General features: G+C 39.6%; 1 protein-coding gene across 4 annotated transcripts in view; it reads left to right on the forward strand.

Moving 5' to 3' along the window:
• CNTLN (centlein) overlaps positions 1-22,914 on the forward strand; it is a 282,930-nt gene that overhangs the window by 177,071 nt on the left and 82,945 nt on the right. For all 4 annotated transcript variants that reach the window (XM_048849837.2, XM_048849838.2, XM_075128810.1 and 1 more), the window contains 3 exons: positions 8,674-8,765; positions 12,047-12,588; positions 18,007-18,181. In XM_048849837.2, the coding sequence (XP_048705794.2) occupies positions 8,674-8,765; positions 12,047-12,588; positions 18,007-18,181 (809 nt within the window). The remainder of the gene's footprint in view (positions 1-8,673; positions 8,766-12,046; positions 12,589-18,006; positions 18,182-22,914) is intronic.

A 22,914-nucleotide genomic window follows, 5' to 3' on the forward strand; every position in this document is an offset into this window, starting at 1 on the left:
GTGGAGGAAACAATCACTCACCTTGTTTTTTCTAGTTTTTTCTACCTTCACACAGAACCAGGAATGGAAAGGCAGCTCGGAGTCAGCTGGCTGCCTACTGAACAATAACCGTGACACTTTCTAAAAAAATTCAGATCTCTGGAATCTTAAAGGCTTCTAAAGTATTTAGTACTTGAACGCTTAAAAGAACCCCAAATCTTTACAGAATAAAACATCTTTATTTTTTGAAATATATATTCCTCTCTCCTTAAAGAAAATTGCACACAAATTTCAGGCTATGCAAATACATTAGTCCCTTGCACTTCTAAGGTGATTGAAAACAAAAGGTTAAACACAGTTGAGTTGTGTGGGTATCCAGTTTAATTGCATTTCCTATCAATTGTTGTTGCATACCTGAACACTATAAATATTAATATTTTTTTCTACAGATAAGTAGCTGGCTTAAATCCAAGGATATATTTCAAGTTAAAAGTCTCATTAGTGTGTCAGAATGAATTTATTACAGCCTTGTGAAGGTACTGTTTACCAGTCCAGTCTCAAAAATGACTCACTCATCCATACTACAATGATGAGCTGCTTCTCTTATGCTCCTCCTGCACACCTGAGAAGATGCACAGCAGGAGAGAACCTGGTGTAATAGACAGTTTTGCACAACGTTTTCTGGTTGAACTCCTAGGAGCTTGGAGCCATAGAAAACTTGATGTGTATAACGTTTCCTATACTAGCTTAATTTTAATGGCGTGATGGAATGAGGATTTACAGTGATCATGGGATGGGGGTCCCCATATCTTACTGGTGATCCGTGGAAAGGTTTTGTCAAGACAGACAATGGTTGTTTTTAGTTAAAACACAACAAAGATTTTCAGCATTGACTCAGAGGCACAGCCATACAGGCAGTAATTAGATGCAACTAAGTCTAGTAAAGTGTAGAAATGAACCATGTTAACGGTCAGAACCACGAGATGGTTGTTTAGAAGTTAGGACAGAGGGCTTGAGAGATACTTGTAGATGCTTCTGTTTTTTGTTTGTTTGGTTGGTTTGGGCGTCTTTTGTGTGTGTTTTAGGGTTTAAACCACATATGGGAATTAGCCACCTACACGGGGCTTTTCAGTTTTGTGTTTTGTTTGGAAAAGAATCTTTAAAAAGAAATTCATAATGCTGAAATCCCAGATTGGAGAGAGCGAGTGTGTGTGTTTCTTTTTGGGGGGTGCAGGGGGCAGTGGCAGGATGTTATTTTTAAGTTTAACCTTTCTAGATTCTCAGACTATGCCCTACTGCAAATTGTTCCTTGTTTTCGTCTTTTTAAAAAAAGAAGGGAGTCTGAAGGTCGAAAATTTAGCTGCAGACATGCTTGTGTGTGCAGGACAGGAATGCAATTTCTGGGTGTGTCCTAAAGTGCACAGAAGAGGAGCTCTGCTTCCACAGAAAGATCGGCAAATAAGAGCATTCTTTTTGTGTACCTTAGGAGGCGAGCTCATAGGTAGGTGTCGAGTTTCCTAAGCGCCACTGGAGCAGGGAATAAGGTATCTGTATTAGGGCCCTACCAAATTCACAGTCCATTTTGGTTAATTTCTCAGTCATAGAATTTAAAAAATCATACATTTCATGATTTCAGCTATTGAAATCTGAAATGTCACGGGATTGTAAATGTAGGGGTCCTGACCCAAAAAGGAGTTATGGGGGCGGGGTCTCCAGGTTATTGTCGAGGGGGTTGCGGTGCTTCTACCCTTACTTCTGCGCTGCTGCTGGCGGCGGTGCTGCCTTCAGAGCTGGGCAGCGTGAGAGCGGCGGCTGTTTGGCTGAGATCCCAGCTCTGAAGGCAGAGTCGCCGCCAGCAGCAGCGCAGAAGTAAGGATAGCACGGTATGGTATTTGCCACCCTTACTTTTGCGCTGCTGCCTGCAGAGCTGGGCCCTCAGTCAGCAGCTGCCGCTCTCCGGCCGCCCAGCTCTGAAGGCAGCGGCGCGAAGTAAGAGTGTCATGGCATGGTGTTGCCACCCTTACTTCTGCACTGCTGCTGATGGGGCGCTGCCTTCAGAGCTGGGTGCCTGGCCAGCAGCCGCCGCTCTCCAGCTGCCAAGCTTTGAAGGCAGTGCAGAGGTGAGGGTGACAATACCCCGAGCCCCCTAAAATAACCTTGCAGCTCCCTTTTCGGTCAAGACCCCCAGTTTGAGAATGCTGCTCTCCTCCATGAAATCTGTATGGTATAGAGTAAAAGCACACAAAAGACCAGATTTCACGGGGGGAGACCAGACTTCACAGTCCATGACGCGTTTTTCATGGCCGTGAATTTGGTAGGGCCCTATGTATTGCACGTAACACTTTGTTGGGTAAAATGTTACATATTAGCATTTGGTTGCATGTGTTTCCCTGGTTGGCTTCTATGACAGATAGATGTTAATCACAACCTAAATTACACCACTTTTGAGAACGTTTGAGGTGAACCCATTCAGTCATTTAGTAATTTGAATGACTTAAGTCATTTTTTAAAATGTGGGGCTGGTGTCTAGCTTTTCTCAACTTCCTCTCAGAAATCACTCAATTTTAACAGTTAATACTTTCAACAGAAGTAGATTTAAAATAGCAGCTGTAGGAGATTTTAAATTAAGGTTTTTAAATAAAATTATTGAAAAATAACCAAAAAATGATGAAAAGCATTTTGAATATTGCATGTTATGTTCTTTTTTTATATATACTACAAGGCTCTAACCCTCAGTTTGTCTGAAAAATTGAACACAGTTTTAATTATGGAGTCAGACAGCACCTTCAGAATAATACATATATTTATATACCTACATGTGCACACACGTACTACAGTGATATGAACACAATAAAAACATTTTTATGATCACAGAAGGTGATGTGTAATAGTTGAGTGTGCAGGTTTTCACAGTAATTGAACACACAAATTAGATGACATGTTTTAGTTTTTAAAGTTCATCATTTGTACTCAGCCCAGTCTCACTTATAAATCACTTAAGGCATGTCTGCATTAGCAAGCTTACAGCTTGAAAGCTATATTGATACAGCTGTACCACTGTAAGATTGCTCGTGTGTAGCTGCTCTATGCCAATAGAAGAGAACTCTCCTGTTGACCTAATTAAACCACCTCCAATGAGAGGCGGTAGTGGACACAGCGCTGTACACACCGGCACGTCTTTCGGTTTAAGTTATGTCGCTCAGAGCAGTGTTTTTTCACATCCCTGAGCGACATAAGTTATACTAACAAAAATGCCAGTGTAGACATAGCCTTAGTTTAAACAGTTCATACATTCAGCAGAAGTAGTTCTACGAAAAAAAGCTAGCAGAAAGAGCAGCAGAAGTGAGAGAGAGCAAGTACCACTGACAGAAGAATAGTTTTAATTTTGGAGTTAGCACTCCAAAAGCAAACCAATTTAGGAGGAGAAGTTTTTAAAACTATTTTCTTTGATGGTAGATTATAGCTTCTCTAGTCTCTGCCATTATCCTTCATGTACTGAGATAAATTAGCTAACAAATCCTATTCCCGGAACTATTCCATCCCATTTATGATGTGCATGCATCAACAAAGAAGTAAATGAAAGAAAGCCACATTGATTGTATTCCATAAAATACATAGAAGAAAACTATATTTTCAAAATTGAAAAATAAAATTTATAAAGTAAGAAATATTTTGTCAGTGTTTAATGTAAGGGAAACTAAATGTAAATAAACTAAGTTCTTTACGTGTTCTTATAATATTCCTTTTAATTTTGTTGATGCAAGCCAGTTTATCATTCAGAATAAAGACAGACATTTTTCCCTAAAGATTGTCTCTTATCGTATGTATACACTGCAGCGTAAACCAGTGCTTGAGTCCAGGTTCAAGACTAACCCCCTTTGTATCTACACTGCAATTCCACTAACCCAGGGCTCGGACCCAGGGTCCCAGGACCCTGCAGGGCTGAAGAGTCTGAGCTCGAGTTAAGCCAGGCCTCAGGGTCCAAGTGCTATGCAGTATAGATGCATCCCCACTTGACTCAGATCCTGGGAGTCAGCTGGAAGTATCCCACATTTTCATTGGACAACTTTCTTAATCCTCTCTGTCCCAACTATCTGCAATCTTCTCTATTGAAAATGGAATTTTGCAAACAGCAGCAGCTCGGATCAGCGTTAACGCTTTCTCTTTTGATCACCAATCTGCAAGCACACTATCAGATAGCCTCCTGGGTTTGCAATGGAGAGTGAACTGATCAAGCCTTTTACAAAGTGACCTGGTTCCTGGTAACATGCAGGGTTGGTAGTAAAATTTTCTGACAGTGCAACACAGTCTTAGCACTAGAATGGCCACATTACTGGATGTGAGGGTGCTAAAGACTCTAGGATATGGTTACTTTGGCTCGGGGTCTATTCATTGCAGTGTGGATGCCAGAACCCTAGGTTCAAGCACAGGTTAGAAAAGTCTTAATGTAGGGTTAAAATGCAATGTAGACACTCAAGCCAAGGGTTCCTTAACATGGGTTCATGGGACTTGAGTCAGCTGACCATGGGTTTACATTGCAGTGTAGACGTACCCTTATTTGAAGACTAATGTTCAACTTCCCATGTCAAGTCAATATGAAATGTACCTTGTGCCATATTTTAGCAATATTCATGAACAGGGTGATTCAAATGTATGAGTATATGCTTTTTGATTTGCCTCAAATAAACACTAAGAGGTGGTGTCCCTTCAAAATTAGCTTGATGTGGATATTGAAATAATGAGTGCGCCAGATAATGCAACCACATGCAGTACCTTTGGGAATTATATTGTTCTAAATTTATGAATGTTCCATGTATCGTTCTGAGCTAGGGATTGTGTTCTACTCCCTGGGGGAGGGTTACCGTAGCTCCTCCAGGAACTAAAAACAGTAGGGGTGATTATTGCAATCCCTAGAATTGTACACAACCCCAGAGAAGTACCTGCCCCTGTGGTGGTTTGCAGATACTGGCTCTAACAGATACCAGAAGCCAAGGACTCAAAGAAAGGGCTTTTGATATAAAAGAGCCAGCTTGATCAGAGAGAGGGACCATTTTTTTTTTCTACAAATGGACCTGACCTTTTGTTCAAGGCCAGACACAACCCTACTGATCGGTTGGAAGGACTTGTCTCTGCCATTGTCCCCAGAGGGCTGATGGGCAACTTCTGGTATGTTTAATATGCATCTAGATCTTTTATTGTTTTAGATGTTTTCTCTGTATGCTTTTGTCCTTAAATAAATGTACTCTGCTTTGAAAGAGGTGTTTGAGTTGCTGATAAATCACTGACAATGTCCTTGGAGAGAAACTAAAGAGCAGACGCTGGATGTTTGTCAGACATGCTCGGGATAATCACAGTGAAATGCAAAGGGACTGCAGCCTAACACCCCCAATCAGAAGGGAGTGGGATGTGGGTCTCTTCCCAGAGAGAAGTGATGGCTGGAGGCCTAGGACCTGAAGGGCATTTCTGGAGCAGACCACAGAGGAAAGTTAGAGATGCAGTGAGACACAGATGCTATAATGTGGTTAAATGCAGAGAGGCTGCAACTTCATTAATAACGATTATCTAAGTAGGGTAACTAACCCAAGTTACCTGGCGGGGTTTTTCCAGTGCTGGTTAGGCACTATTGGCTCCTGATGTACTGTAAGCCTGAGCATGAGTGTTAAGGCCATGCCCACTCTACAATCTTTGGCATGCCATGTGACCATGGCTGGATACTGGTTTCCTGATCTCCTTTCCTCCTATTCACTGGAGGTAGGAGAGAGAAGATAAGGGGCACAGCAAGCTGCACCAGACATAGAAGCATATTTTGCAATGCTGTACTGAGGATTAACCCCCCAAGCAACTCACTCCGTTATAGGGTCTTCAATCACACTTTCTAAACTGCCAAAAGTTGCCAGTTGTACAAGTTTACAATTGTAATGTAACCCCCTCGTCCCCTTCCCTTCCCTCCTCTCCAACTCTGGATGTCAGGTGGAAGATGGGGGAAAAAAATCACATAGCAACTTGACAGTTTTGCTAGATAGGAAAAATTGCTTCCGGACCCCAAAACTGTCTATCAGCCTAGCCCCAGCAACATAGGAGATCCAGTAACTAGGGTAAGGGTGGGTCTGAAATGGGACCTACAATGGCTATTCCATCTGGGAAGCAAACTGTACATACCTACCTCCCACCAGACAGGAGTCAGTAACCCAGCCCCCACATCTCCCCTGCTGCCCAGTGGCAGAGGCAATAGACAGGACAAGCCGTAGAGCCTGGAACCAGCTGCAGCATTCTACCCTCACCTCCTCTGCATTCCCACACATTCCCATGCATCATGAGGAAGAGGTGGGTGGTAAGAAGAAGGTTGGGGAGGAGAGTGAAGCAATTGTCCCTTCCTGCCAAAGGTGAAGCATGGAGGGGTAGAGAGGTTTACCTGGAACACTCCCTCAGCCAGTCTCCCTTTCCTTTATCCCTGAGGGTATTTCCACTGGTCCTGATCCCACTAGTGCCCCATGCTGACTAGCAAGGTGAGCATTAGTCCTGGGTGTTTCATTGATTTGTCCAAACTAAAATCTGTAAGCCAAGTTTTTTTCATTCATTGTCTTTCTTTTTTAAACTGATAATTCCTTTACCGCATCAGTATGCTTCTGATGACTGTCTGGTTCCTAATGGTGAAATTGTATTGCTATCACTGTTGAATTACAATTCCTGCAATCACCTCAAAACCAGATGTGCTGATTTTAAATAAAATGAAGTGTTCAATTCAAAGGGTGTTTGTTCATTCTCAGTGGGACATAATTATACTTATCACATATGACGGTTGTCACTTTATAATTGAAGACTGGATTCTATGGCTTCTGAGTGTTCCCAGCTCAAGAGTTTTACTTGGGTCTGCCACAGATAGACCATATGTGTTTCTGGGTAGGCTGATGTGATGAAAGTGACTGCAGTTGCAGGCAGACAGGCAAGCACTAGGCAGTGCTTTCTTTTATGGCCACACTAATTTCAGTGAAACATTATGTAACAACATGGAATAAACAATTTATTTTTTGCTTGTTAGAAATGGCCATGCATCAGTAGTCTGTAGCTTTTCTTTAATTTGTGTTGCTACTGACTTCTATAATATTGCTTAATTTGTGCAAATAATTCTTCCAACAATCTTCCAGCTTGTAGATTCTGTGTCTGTAGATACAATATACTTATTTATGGCTGTAGGTGCAATATTTATTTTAATATATCTAACTTCGTAATAAACATAATTTGTGCTTTGATCAGTATCTTTGACTGAAAAATCACCTTATTTTTAGTGGAATACAGTAAATATTGATATTAAAGCTACAGTAGACATTCAAATGAGTGAATATTTAGAAAGATTAAAAGTATTTACATATGATCTTTGTGTGTTACTTAAGAATGTTGTAAATATATGCATATATACCACTGTGCTGGGGGACTGTACTTGGAAATAACATGGGAACTAGCAGATTAATATCAAGGTAAAGGTACATATTCCCAGATGCATAGTTTTACCTTTTTCAGCTTTTATTATCTTTAGAATAGTGCTCCATTTATTTCATGAATACAGTAGTTTTAATTGGTTATGACATGTTCCAAAGACAAAAGAAGGGTTTAATTCACTCTAACAAACTTATTAGTCACTGTTTATATCAAGAGGATTGCTAATCTACAGAGAGTAATGCTGTTTTCTTCTACTCCTGCTTTGTTTAGAAATCAAAAGTTTTTAACTGACCTGCAGTGTCCGCTTGTGGTTTAAAATTATATTTCTAAAGCAAACCAAACACAGATATTTTTTCCCTTAAGAGTAATTCTTTCAGTTAGCGTAGAAAACAAAATCCTAAACATTTGACTGGCATTTCTACAGTCGGGTGTCCCTGTTTATGAGCATAATTTTCTACCTTTCCTAAAGAAGTCACTCCAAGAATTACTATTCTTTTTTGTGAACAATAATGAAATCAACAAATTAAAATTGAACACTTTTTTGTTCTGGTTTACCTTCTAATACTACTAACATTTCCATTTTATAGGTGTGCTTTCTTTAAGAACAATTTTTTTTAACGTGCCCTTATTTTGGGGGAATTTTAGTAACTGAAGTGTGGCTATTGGAGTGGTAAATAGAATCAAGTTCACACTGACTAGTTTATGGTTTTCTAATTTTTATGAACTCACAATATTACAACAGAATGATTTGTGTGCTTTATCCTGTAAAGCACATGATCTTTCACTTAACAAAAAGGGGGTTTAAAGTTTCAGTTCATCCTAATTCTGTTACTGTTTGCTTTGTTCACCAATCGCTCTGATCTTCCTGGCAGGGGACAAGACCTAGAGAACAAAACTGGTAGTGACTGTGTAGATAAAAAGGCAATGAATTCTGCTTTTAAGGCATATAGGGAATAGTCTATAAAAGAATGAAAATGGGAATAAAAGTACAGCATCTTTAACCTGCAGATCTATTGTATCTTTGAAAAGCTTGTACTGTGGGGAAAAAAAACACACTGTGATGCTACAAAGATTCATAATTATGTGACATAAGACTCTGAAAAGCGGTCACTCTTTAGAGACTGACCAAAAGGCTTGACAAGAAAATACACCAGATTATTTATAATTGGGAAACTAAAGAACACAGTTCCTTAAACTGTTTGAGTATTGTTTTAGTGGGGATATGTGTGTCACAATATTTTATTTATTTTCTGGCAGAACTACTCTTTAGACTTGGTGAAGATGATGGGGTCAAGAACAGTACTCCAAAGAAGAATGTGAAAGAAATATCAGATCAGACATTACAGAAGGTAAGATATTGAGCCCAGCAAGTTAAATCTAAATTTTAATGTAAAGGATTGTATGTTAAAATCAAAACTCATGCATTGAAGCTCTGTTTTCTATCTCTAATTTCCTTTCATAATTCAAAAATACTGACTGCCAAAATTATGTCAAAATCAATGTTAGTGTAGTAGATATTGATGCATTATGTGAGATAAATGCTGTTAATATCAGAGCAAATTAAAAATGTGTTTAAAGACAAAATGAAGTGCAATAAACCAACACATTACCTAAATTAAAATAGGAGCATATGCTTATTATTCACAGCTTTTGGATTCTGAAATCTTTATTTTCTTTTGCCAAACTTTATTTAACTGTACACATTATCAGATGTGAATCCATACAGCTGTTTTGCTAGAGAATCACATCTGTGCATAATAGTAATTTGGTAATAAATTCACTTCTCATATTTTAAATTTTAAAACAATACTGTATAAAAAAAGTTCTTAAATATGTAACCTCTCTCTACAAAATGGTACTGTAGATACATTTAGTAGGCTTGTTGGTTTAACAGATATACTGTATATTTAGAAGAATCCAACTTACTATACAGCATTTTTCACATTTTATTTGTACAATAATGAGGTATTCATAAGTCACAGTTTTTGCATTGATATTTTTGCTTTGAACAAATAGTTTTATATGTTAACAGCTGTTCACTTAAAAGGGCACAGTTGTATTTTACCATATGTTTTTGTTTGCTGCAAAGAAAATGTGTTTTTCAGATAGGCCTATTTCTTTAGCTTTTCATTTGGCCTAATTATATTCGTCCAGTTAATGAAACCTTTAAGAGCATTGTTAATTTGAATAAACACAAATATTTAACTTAAAATGTCAGTATGGCTATTTCTATTTTTTTTATATTTGTGAATTAACTTGTAGGAAGTACAGTAATTTACAGCAGATGACGTGATTGCATATACTTGTAACACTTGCCATATGGTCAGGTAATGAAGTCTGTCATCTCGTTATTACTGAATGACAAACATCATGTTAAAATAATAACACGCGTAACAGGAAGTGCTCACATTCATTTGTCTTAAGGCAGAGTGAGTAACTGAAATAATTTGAACACTACAGTCTAGGATTTCACAAAGTTTATACTAGGTTATTATCTATATATCAGAACTACAATTTTGTTTGCCAGGTCCTGTATAATTTTATATCTCTGTGGATATATCGTGTTGTGATGATACCTTAGGACAGTAGTTCTCAACCAGGGGTCCAGAGCCTCCTGGGGGGCTGTGAGTAGATTTCAGGGGAGCTGCCAAGCAGGGCCAGCATTAGACTCGCTGGGGCCCAGGGTAGAAAGCAGAAGCCCCACAGAATGCATCTGAAGCTTAGGGCCCTGAGCCCCGCCACCTGGGGCTGAAGATGAAGTCTGAGCAATGTAGCTTTGCAGGGGCCCTTGTGGCATGGGGCCCCGGCAATTGCCTGGCTTGCTATCCTCTAACGCTGGCCCTGGCTTTTATATGCAGGAAACCAGTTTTGTGGCACAGGTAGTCCATGGAGTTTTTCTAGCGTGTTGAGGGGACCTCAGAAAGAAAAAGGTTGAGAACCCCTGCCTTAGGATATAGACCCAGAAGATATTTGTTGTTTCCTTTCAACTACCATAAGTGATTTAAAAGACAATGAACGTAAAAGGTGTTTTAAAGAACTAAGAAATAAAGAAAGCTCAGGTTGGAAGGGCTTAATGCACAATGAGTTAATGAAGAGTACTGTTTTGGCCTTTAACCACTGGAGATATGGGTTCAGATGCCAATCTTAATATAAATAAATGGGTAAAATCTTAGCTTCGTTGAAGTCAGTAGCAAAATTCCCCTTGATTTCAATGGATTCAGGATTTCACCCAATGAGTGAGTTTATGCAGTCATAGCCTAATTCTTTGTTCACTGTGAACCTGCTACACATTGTGCTCAAGGGAAGTCCAGCAATGGATAAACATAGATATCAACGATCTGAGTTCAAGCTCATTGGTAAAGATATATTAGGATGTTTGCGCATCACTATTCTTAATTTAACACGTGCACTCAGATCCTTCACTGTCATTTGAACTAAATTCATCCATCACACAAAATAATTCTTTAAGATTTAAAACAATTAAAAACCTTCAGCCCAATACTGCCTGTCAGTACCTCTTAATATTTCTTTAGAAAAACTGTTCGGTTTAAAAAGTTTAAAATTTGATATTGTTTTTCGCATTCCACTCTCTTGCAGAGTGCAGGCACTGGCCAATATTTTATAAAATGGGTATTTAAATTTAGGCTGCTAAATTCTTGTGTAGGTATCTGATTTTCCAAAGAGCTGAGCACTCAGCAGCTCTCACCAAAAATAGAGTAGGGAAAGAACTGTGGTACATCAGCTCCTAGTGAGATTTTTCCAAAGATTTTTTTCCAAAGTTGCATTGATTTTCCCAAAGACACTTTGGAAATATCTTATCTGAGTAGCTGTTCCTTTTTAGGGGCCTAGTTCAAATTAAACTTACTGTTCATTGCTGAATATTGTGGTATTTAGTTTAAACCTTGACCAATGGCACTGAAGGACAGTAAGAATCAGTCTATTAGAGGTAATCCTGAGTTTGTTTAGACTTCTAGTACATCAAGAACAAAACATATGCATCATTTGGACATAGTAGGTCTTTAGATATGAATGAAAATGCTTTCTCAAATAGTGTTTGGCAAGCTTGTAAAAAGGTTTCACTGGGATGGTCTGGATTTTCCTATGCTGCAAATAGAAAAGTTCCCAGTCTTCAGATTCTTTAGTCCCTAAACTTTTATTAAAATTTCTGGCTGATTTTGAAAGGATATGTTTAATGTTTTTAAATAAGTACATCAAAGAGTTTGATTATTTAAATACCTTGTGCAAAATTGTTTGTTTTGTTTATAGTTTTTTTTTTAAACTTTGTTCAGGTTGAATTAATATGTATAACCAAATCAGTAATGATCTCGGAACGCATCAGCAAGGTTTATTAGCATACTTAGACTTCTGTGTCACTTTGTCTGGAATTTTAACTCCTTTTACCATCTGCCCTTTGCTCAACAGATGTATTATTGCAGTTAGAATGTATTCATCTACGCTGCCTTAGAATTATTTTTGAATTAGGCACTTTAAATTACTTTTGTCCTTGTGCTAAATGTAATTTTATTTTCATAAAATAAATGTAATTTTAAGACATAACAGTTTGGTTTTGTGCTACTTAAAAGGTTAAAAACAAAGTATAATGTTTCACTCTAAAACTCAATTTTGTTAGGTGTGCCAATTGGAAAAGAGATTTAGAGCTCTTGAAAGGGAATCAAAGAAGCTGAAAGAAGTAAATAAACAGTTAACCAAAGACAAAAATGATCTGAAAGCATCTATAAAATGTCACAAAGAAGATGCAGACACAAAAGAGAGAGAGTTAGAGAAGCTACTGAAGAAGTTTCGAGAAATAAAGAAAGACAAAGCCGATCTTCAGTTAGTTATTGATGAGCTGGAGAGAGAGGTTACCTCTTTGAAGAGGCAAGTGGCAGAAGCGAACAGATTGAGAAATGAAAAGGAAGATCTGCTCTGTGAGGTGCAGCAATTGAAAAATTCTCTGGACAAAGCCAAAGCAGTGGCTACCATGGCCACTGTAGGAGCAACCGGTGGGCAATGTAATTGTAAGACAGCAGGAACCAAAGTTAAATTAAAAACAACTAAGAAAAAGAGCTCTCTGGGACGTCACCAAGCTTTTCTCAATCAGTCCATCAAGGTTATGAGCAATGTATTTGAGAACTTCAATAAGGATGGCTGGGAGGATATGAGTGAAAGCAGGTATGGCGCTCATTAACTTAGCTCTGTAGAGGGGACACCGTGCATATATAAAGCACTAGCAAATGGAGATTGAATTTCAACTACTGTCGATTTGGTATTCAGAAAAAATACTGTCAGATCTTTTGAAATATCTTGGGAGGTCTTGTTCTGAGCTTATTGACTGAAATTTGCATTCAAAATTAGCCACAACTGCATGAGTATTTGAATAGGTGCCAGGAAACCCAAAAGAAGGCAATGCTTGATTTCTTCCAGTGATGCTATTTTCATGCAGTCATGAGGCTTGAAATTGACAGTTTGGCAGGTTGATTTAATTTGCTGGCCCTTTGCATATTCACCACTGACAGCTAAGGATTCCCAGGCAAGCCTACTAAGCCGGTTTAGTTATCTTGTGACATGCCGACCCGGGAGGAGAAACATTTTCTCCCCTTAATTTAGTTAGATAAATTTTGAATGACCCATTTCAGCTTGCTAGCAGATGTCTACAAGCTGTTTAACATCCTTTAAATTAAGAACCATCTACACTAATTATTTCATGTATGTTTTATGCACAGTCATTGTACTAACTTTAATTAAATGGTGGTGAAAAATTAGTTTTTTAAAAGTAAGTATTACTGCACATGTCTCCAATCTTGAGTCACAAGCCCCACAGCAAATAGCACTGACAAAACTCTTAAATGTTTCGAATTCTTGCTGCTTCTTCCATCTGTCCCCACACACACTGTAAGGGCAAATGAATATAAAATGCCACATAGCCTCCCACTTTTAGTTCTCTTCTTCTGAAAAGACAATAGAGAAGCAAGTTCTAATTCCACCTTGGGCAGAAGATATGGAAGTAAAGAGACCCTAATTATTTTCTTGTCTCATCCCCCTCCACCTCCCCATTGACTTTCTGTATGACCTGGAGTGGGCTTGTCTACATGAATATTCAGTTTGTGGCAAGGTGAGTTGTAAATCTACCCCATTCTAGCCTGCCACATGCTAAGTGGTTCATGTGGGCCCTGCCGTTGTGTGCTAAAAGTTCTGTAGTATGCTTTAACTTACTCCCATTTCAAAGTGGCGTAGATCAAAGGGAACTGTTTGTGCATAGCAGCAGAGTCCACATGGACACTTAGTGTGTGGCAAGTTAGTGCAGGGTATGTTTGCACCTCAGCTGTCCAGAAATTAAATGTTCATGTCAGCAAGCCAGAGCAAATTGCTTAACTTCTCTGTTCCTCGGTTTACCCATGCATAAAATGGGGATAATGATATGTACCCAACTTTGCAAAGTATCTTGAGAGCTATGGTTGCAAAGCATTACATAAGTGCCAAGTATTCTTGTTGTTGTTGTTTATATTATGGTCTTGTTTTTCTTTCTGATTTAATATTGCAGACATACTGATTTCATACAAATGATTAAAGTTGGTGTTTTTTGTTGTTACTATCATTAGCAGAATTTCCTCCTTTTTTTTAATTTGCTATTTTTTGCCTTCTGTGAACAGTTTTGTTAATCATAATATTGTTCACCAAGGGAAAGTAATACAGTGGCTTCAAGACATGCCCCAAATAACCAGAAGATATCTTCTTTGACAGTTGTACTCTGAGTGTTTCCTAGATTGATCTTGGCAATGATAGCCCAGAATGCAGGATCTACTAAAGGAAATGTCTTTATTTAGTTATATCGTTTGCACATCTAAAAATACAGTTCTTTATTACTGAAGGCTGGTTCTAAGTTTCAGGGTTCAAGTCTTATGTTTTCTAGATGACAAAACATTCTTTCAAAGCATTCAGCTGCAAAGGAACATCAACACAATTAGAAATCCCTCTGTGGTACTTCAGCATCTTCAAAACATTACGTTACTTTCCGCTCTTTAGAGTCAGTGAGACACATTGATGCATCAGGGGAAGCTTTTCATCATACAAACACATCTTTTTAGACACTCTGCTTTTGAGTCTGAGGCAGCTCCTCCAGTTAAGTGGCCTAATTCTCTACTCCATTATTCACCAGTTTTATGCCACTGTAACTCTACTGAAGTCAATGGCACTTTCAGGATAACACCCTGTTGGTTTGGGAGGGGGGCAGGGGGGGAAATAGAGCAAATGTATCTTGTGCCAATGGATGGTTCAGACTTCATTTACCCACCTTTTCCACAGCTCTAGTGGTGAAGCTGGTGATGACCAAGCAGAAAACTGGTAAGGCATGTGGGCCTCTGTCCCAGATCATCCTTTCAGATGCACTGCAAATCTCAGGAAAAAAATTAGGTTCCCTCCCCATCTTGTAGACGTCAAGGCAGGTGCTTGTGAACACCTCCTAACTGTGACTGTTTAACCTTCAGCAGAAGGTACTGCAGAAGCTGAAGGACCAGCTGAAATGATTGTGGAAATTTCCTTAGGAATAAGGTGATGAGGAGCCTTACAAAGAATATAGAAAATAAGGGCACACTAGGTCACAAAGCAAGTTAATTGCAGGGCCTGGAAGAAAACCTAGGTATTAGGATTTGTAGTTGATCTGTATAGTAAGCATTTTTAAACAGAAAGTACCTAGTTTAAAGGAGTCAGTAAACACTAATGACAGGTTTCAGAGTAACAGCCGTGTTAGTCTGTATTCGCAAAAAGAAAAGGAGTACTTGTGGCACCTTAGAGACTAACCAATTTATTTGAGCATAAGCTTTCGTGAGCTACAGCTCACTTCATCGGATGCATACTGTGGAAACTGCAGAAGATATTATATACACAGAGACCATGAAACAATACCTCCTCTCACCCCACTCTCCTGCTGGTAATAGCTTATCTAAAGTGATCACTCCCCTTACAATGTGTATGATAATCAAGTTGGGCCATTTCCAGCACAAATCCAGGTTTTCTCACACACACACACCCCTTTTTCCCAAAATCCACACACACAAACTCACTCTCCTGCTGGTAATAGCTTATCCAAAGTGACCACTCTCCTTACAATGTGTGTGAAAATCAAGGTGGGCCATTTCCAGCACAAATCCAGGTTTTTCTCACCCTTCTCCTCTCCCCAAAACACACACACACAAACTCACTCTCCTGCTGGTAATAGTTCATCCAAAGTGACCACTCTCCCTACAATGTGCAAGGTGGGCCATTTCCAGCACAAATCCAGGTTTTCTCACCCCCCTCCCCCCCACACACAAACTCACTCTCCTGCTGGTAATAGCTTATCCAAAGTGACCACTCTCCTTACAATATGTATGAAAATCAAGGTGGGCCATTTCCAGCACAAATCCAGGTTTTCTCACCCCCTCCCCGCCCAAAACACACACACACACAAACTCACTCTCCTGCTGGTAATAGCTTATCCAAAGTGACCACTCTCCCTACAATGTGCATGATAATCAAGGTGGGCCATTTCCAGCACAAATCCAAGTTTTCTTCCCCCCCCCCCCAAACTCACTTTCCTGCTGGTAATAGCTCATCCAAACTGACCACTCTCCTCACAATGTGTATGATAATCAAGGTGGGCCATTTCCAGCATAAATCCAAGTTTAACCAGAACTTCGGGGGGAGGAAAAAACCAGGGGAAATAGGCTACCTTGCATAATGACTTAGCCACTCCCAGTCTCTATTTAAGCCTAAATTAATAGTATCCAATTTGCAAATGAGGAATTCATTTGCAAATTGGAAACTATTAATTTAGGCTTAAATAGAGACTGGGAGTGGCTAAGTCATTATGCAAGGTAGCCTATTTCCCCTGGGTTTTTCCTCCCCCTCCACCCCCCCCCCCCCCCGAAGTTCTGGTTAAACTTGGATTTATGCTGGAAATGGCCCACCTTGGTTATCATACACATTGTGAGGAGAGTGGTCAGTTTGGATGAGCTATTACCAGCAGGAAAGTGAGTTTGGGGGGGGGGGGAAGAAAACTTGGATTTGTGCTGGAAATGGCCCACCTTGATTATCATGCACATTGTAGGGAGAGTGGTCACTTTGGATAAGCTATTACCAGCAGGAGAGTGAGTTTGTGTGTGTGTGTTTTGGGGGGGGGGGGGGGGGGGAAGGGTGAGAAAACCTGGATTTGTGCTGGAAATGGCCCACCTTGATTTTCATACACATTGTAAGGAGGGTGGTCACTTTGGATAAGCTATTACCAGCAGGAGAGTGAGTTTGTGTGTGTGTTTTTTGGAAAAAAGGGGGGGGGTGAGAGAACCTGGATTTGTGCTGGAAATGGCCCACCTTGATTATCATACACATTGTAAAGAGAGTGGTCACTTTGGATGGGCTATTACCAGCAGGAGAGTGAGTTTGTGTGGGGGGGAGCGGAGGGTGAGAACCTGGATTTGTGCTGGAAATGGCCTAACTTGATTATCATACACATTGTAAGGAGAGTGATCACTTTAGATAAGCTACTACAAGCAGGAGAGTGGGGTGGGAGGAGGTATTGTTTCATGGTCTCTGTGTATATAATGTCTTCTGCAGTTTCCACATTATGCATCCGATGAAGTAAGCTGTAGCTCACGAAAGCTTAGGCTCAAATAAATTGGTTAGTCTCTAAGGTGCCACAAGTACTCCTTTTCTTTTTAGTAAACACTAAGGAGCTGCACTTTAGATATTTCACTAAAGCTTAATTTAACATATTTGTCCTAATCAGCATTGCAAATATAGTTCAAGTGAAACAATAAAGAAGTATATTGTCATTATTATTTTGTATTTAAATGAGCACAGTAGTTTGCAGAACACAGAGTATTATATGTTTCCTGTCCCAAAGAATTTAGATTATAACTGTCACACAGATATACCCATAATAACAGATGAGGATTGTTTTTTGAAACTCTTAGATTAACAATGTCAAGGTTGTTGACCTTTGCCAAAAATTGACCTTTATTTTAGACATTTGTTATGCATCAGACCTTGTGTGATAAACAGCATGCATGTGCCTTATTAGTCAGACTGGGTCTTAAAATAAGCAGGGTGGGGTTATTTTTAGCTTTGTGTGTTTGTTTTTGTTTTTACACATTGAAGTTCAATAATAATTAGTTTTAAGAGGAAATACAGTATGTCTTTGGAACCAGGTCACAGGATTTACAATATACTGTAGCACAGCTTTTGATTATGTCAGCTTTCTGGTCTACAACAAAAAGCACTTGTCACTAGTCTTGTGCAGCCTCTTGTAAACTATAATTACAGTAGACTATAGATGAAACTGTTCAAGTAGAATTCAGTAAAAATTGAAATTAGCAGAATTTAAGATTTCATTTGTGAAATGCTTGTTACAAATGTGTTATTTGTAGGTATTCATTAAATGAGTCAAATTAATATTTTCCAGATTATGCATTTTTCACCAACTGTTTTTAAAGTGCTTACAACAGTCCGCGTTTGTAATGTGTGTGACTAATCACGTGGTATATTTGGTGAACCCTTATTAGATATTTCAACTTTTTAACAAGGACATTGATTTTCCCCCCAAATATGCTATTTTAGTGACGCTGAAATACCAACTTCTGAAAGCTTGGGATCAATAATTATGAAAACAGTCCAAAACGTTGATTCACTAACAGACACAAATGATCAACAGGAAAAATATCAAATACAAGCTAATCAGATGGTCCACAATATTGCACATTTACAAGACAAGAGCCGACTATATCACAAAAAGGTACAGTATAACTTGTGCATATTAAAATGTATCCTATGATTTTCAAATAAGCAATTTTTAGTAAATATTTTTATAGGTTACAATACTTCAGTGTTCCTCATACTGAACTAATCAGTCTAGTGGAGCCATTACCAAAAATTTTACAGATTCTATTTAACTGAATATACACAAAATTAGATCTTGGAGAAATGCTTACTGTGAGATGTTGTTCAGTTCTTTATTGGAAGCTTAACATATAGCCAGTAGTCTGTTCCTTGAGAATCTCTCTAGCTGAATAATTTCTTAGGATGAGAATTGCCTATAAGATGTACTCATACAAGTAAACAAAAACATGACTCATCAATAACATATGAGCTAGCAAACATTTTATCTCAATCAATTTCAATTTACAAATTCTCAGTATTTTCAAATAAATTACCCTAGAATCATTATGACTTGTTTGCAATCTTGTAGTAGAGGGAGTGTTAGCTATTTCATTTTTGTTTGTCCGTGAACGTATAACTTGGGTTTAAGTTCTCAGTGGTACCAGTAGTCACTCTGATAGTGACTTTGCTGGACTTACATTGTCAATTTAAGTTTTTTAGTTCTCAAGCATGCTGGGTTAGAAGGAGTACTGTTAGTGATAGGTGATTGCCCCCATAATGGAGACAAAAATAAATTTGCTATCCTCCTGGCACCACTGACTTTACACACACCTTTTTGCAGAAGCAAACATTGACCAAACAGTATTCCTGAGGCATCCAGGAGCCTGTTATTACCAAGTATTACCTCATACTAGGGTTTCTCACATGATATTTGATCTACTTTGAAGATTGATGCACAAGATCTGAGAAGTGCAGTTTAAAACATTCAGAATTGTTGATTTTGGCATTGCAAAGGCAAAACCTTGAAGTTTGGATTTTAGGCCACTTGGCTACATTTAGTAGTTGAACTATGCTTTTTGTCCTTATAGCTGCATTTTTGACTGCAATTTGCTTTTGTTTTGTCCTCTTGGATTTAATTTGAAGAAACAAAGGAATAAACATATGTAAAAATAAACAACAAACCCATCAGGTGCTGCATTTAAAGTATTAATTTTGTGATGAAGAACAAAAGGAAGTAACCATACCTTTCTGATTGTCATAACTTGACTAATCTTTTCTTGTACTGTAGATCTTCGTGCAAAATTAAGAAATATCATTGTAAAATGTTCAGTACAACCAGGAGTACTTGTCTTGAAGATAGGTGCCTGGATTTTCAAAAGTGTCTGCCTATGCACCTAACTGCCATCAAAATCAGTTGGAGTTAGGAGCTTATGCACTTTTGAAAATACCAATAGGTACCTACCTACTTTTAGGTTCCTTTAAAAATCTTTCCGTGTCTTTATGGCATTAAATTATAAATTCCACGCTTCATGTAGTACTCTTAGCCCTGGTCTACACTGGGGGGGGGATCAATCTACGTTACGCAACTTCAGCTACGTGAATAATGTAGCTGAAGTCGATATACTTTGATCTACTCACCGCGGTGTCTTCACTACGGTGAGTCGACTGCTGCTGCTCCCCCATCAACTCTGCTTGCACCTCTCACGATGGTAGAGTACAAGAGTCGACGGGAGAGTGCTCGGGGGTTGATTTATCTAATCTAGACTAGATGCGATTAATTGATCCCCGCTGGATTGAAGGCTGCCCGCCGATCCGACGGGTAGTGTAGACATACCCTTAGGGTTGACAGACTGAGAGACATTGCCATTTCTGCCATCCCTCCTTTCCCTATCACCACATCCATGATATTTATTAGAGCTGAGTGGAAACCAGCATTTCCGTTCCTTAGAAAAATTCACATTTCCAAATTGGAAGAAAAAATTGGAAATGCAAAATTTTCCATTTCAGAAGAACCAAAACAGATTTTTTTTTAAATGTCCAGCTTCCCAGATGGGCCCCCATCTCCTCAACAGCCTGCCTACTGGGGAGCAAGAGCTGGGAAAACTGGGATCTGGGGTGCCACTGCTCCCCAGCAGCTGGCTAACCAGGGCTGGCAGGGAAACGGCCAGCCTGCCTGCTGGCAGGAATCTATCCAGCCTAATCTCATCCTTGGTGATCTGATCACTCTTTGTCTGCTACAGCTTTCCTGTTCCTCTATTCTTGTGCCTTCTAGCTCAAGCCTGGGCACAGAGCTAAAAAATTCCTCTCACTGGACTGGGACTGCCCTGCATTGAACTCTTCTACAGCTGTAGTCTTTATGTATTTCTGTTCTGCATGGAAGATCGTCGGATTTCTGACCTCCATAACTGAAGGGTAGATGGAAAGCAATGCAAGAGTGGCTGAAGGGTGGCTGGGCTCTCTTGAGTGAACCATGCACTGTGATTCTAATGGAAGAGCTAGCCAGGCAGTCTCTGGGGTGACTAGAAACACAAAAGTTTTATTGAAACTTGAATAAAAATCTCAGTCTCAGTGAAACTGGCTAGTACATGGGGACTGTTCTGGTAAAACAGGATAGTCTGGGTAAACCATGATGTCCTGGTTCATGTCCTGCAGGAATCTATGAAGGTCTCTTCAGATTCTGAAGAAACAGGCATCAGAGTCGTAGCAGCAGGCAAATTGACTTTATCCAGTGCCCCGTTTAGCAGACTAGCAACTGTGAAGACTAGTGTTGAGAAGATGGTGCCAAGAAGAAACTGGAATGGCACTGTCACTTACGTTGCCAGCATCAAAGCAAACTCCACTGCCATCACAGACACTGATACCAAAGCAGACACCAACACGTCTGGTACTGAAGACCGGCACCAAGAGGAGCTACTCTGAACACTAAGGCAGAGATTCCAGATGGAGCTCAGAAGCTTTATGCAAGGACAGACCATGAAAAGCCTCTGGAGAGAAATCCACCAAGTCCTGCACTGTGTTGAAGACTGGTGATAAGGAGCAGCCTACAAAGGAGGATGACTCTGATACTGACCCTGGATTCGGCATCAGACCCCTCATCATAGATGCCCATATCTGATGACACACTACTGGAAAAGCCAGAATCATCATCAGCACCGAGGCACCTGCCAGTACCCGGTACCGACCACAGCACTGTGAGCATTGTATTCCTCTGAACTGCCCATGGAGGAGATCTGTTCGTCCTGTGTGTTGCACTCTTACTTGAGATCTTAATGTCATTGTCTTGAAACTCACGGAGCCTCTTTTTGAGCCACTACTGGATTATTCACCTTATCCTTAAGATTGTCTTCCTTGGCATGGATGATCAGTGAGCTCCAGGCCCTTATGGCTAGACCTCCTTACACATCCTTTAATGGTGACAAGGTGGTTCAGAGACTATACCCTAGATTCCCCTGTAGGGGGTCTTGGAGTTCCACCTAAATCACTCAGTTAACTTGTCAGTACTCTTCCCAAAACTACATTTGATGCCGGGTGAGAGAAAGCTACATACTTTGGAGGGTTCTAAAGTCTTGATTTGTTACACTGTCAGGACTAAATCTTTCAGACTGTATCCAGACCATCGAAATGCCTAAATCATTTAATCACAGAAGCTCTCTGAGTGGATCACATCTGCATCTCCACCTCTTACCGATTAGCTGGTGAGCTTCTCCATCCAAACGTCCAGGTGCGCACCACCAGGGCACAGGCATTTAGTTGAGTCTGCTTCAGAAATGTGCCAGTATCTGAGATCTGTAAAGCAGTGATATGGAGCAGCCCACTGAATTTCATTTAAACATTGTGCCCTTAGCATGGCAGCTAGGCTGAATGCCAAGTTTGGGAGAACAGTTTTTCAATATCTGACTGATACAGCTGATGCGTCTCCTTCCCACCATTCAGAGTGGATACTTGCCAGTCATCTACAGTGGGATCCACAATGACACATATTTGAAGAAGGAAGAATGGTTACTTACCGTACAGGAACTGTGGTTCTTAGAGATGTTGTAATCACTGTGGATCCTTTGCCCTACCCTCAATCCCGGCTCTTTGGAGTCCTCCACTAACATGGGCTGTGAATGGCAAAGGAACTGATGGAGGGCCACAGCTGCTCCATCCTTTGTGCCCCATATGGGAGCACAAAACAGACATTGCTATTAAAAAGTCTTCAGTCTTTCACATGAGGTGCTCAAATGGGATCCACACTGACATACTTTAGGGAAAATAACCATCCTGTACGTAAAGTTACATAGGAAGCCAATGGCTGAGCTGGAAATGGAGCTCTGTTCTTTGTGGTAGAGGACAAATGAATCCAGTAGATCACAGTGCCTCTCATACAGTTATTTCAACTCTCTATCCATAGACCAAATCTAAAATGGTGGTGTAATGCTTACCTACCATTGTAAAGTACTTCAAGATCTATGTGAAAAATACTATGTAAATGCAAACTCTTATTATTAGCCGGATTCTTTTAGATGGGACCACTAAGGCACAAAGAGTAGTTTAGTTGGGAAGCTGTTACTTAGTAGGTTAAATGTTTTCTCTTGAGCTGAGAATCCTGGGTTTTAGTCATAAGTCTAACAATTAATTTGCTATGACTTTTTAGCATCTTTTTCCAACATTTGGGCTGAAAGGAGCTTCTGCACATACATGCATGGTTGTCTAAATTACCAAGACATTTTAGATTATTAGATTAGACTATAAAATTGGGCATCATTGCTCTCTATATTAAATCTGTCTATTTACGGTCTGGTTATTTACAATTTAAAAAATATATAGTTCTTTACCTGCACAAAAGAAAAATTGCAAGATTTTGGAAACAAATTAAAAAACAGGGAA

Source organism: Caretta caretta, chromosome 5 (genome assembly GCF_965140235.1).
Source record: "Caretta caretta isolate rCarCar2 chromosome 5, rCarCar1.hap1, whole genome shotgun sequence".
NCBI lineage: Eukaryota > Metazoa > Chordata > Testudines > Cheloniidae > Caretta > Caretta caretta.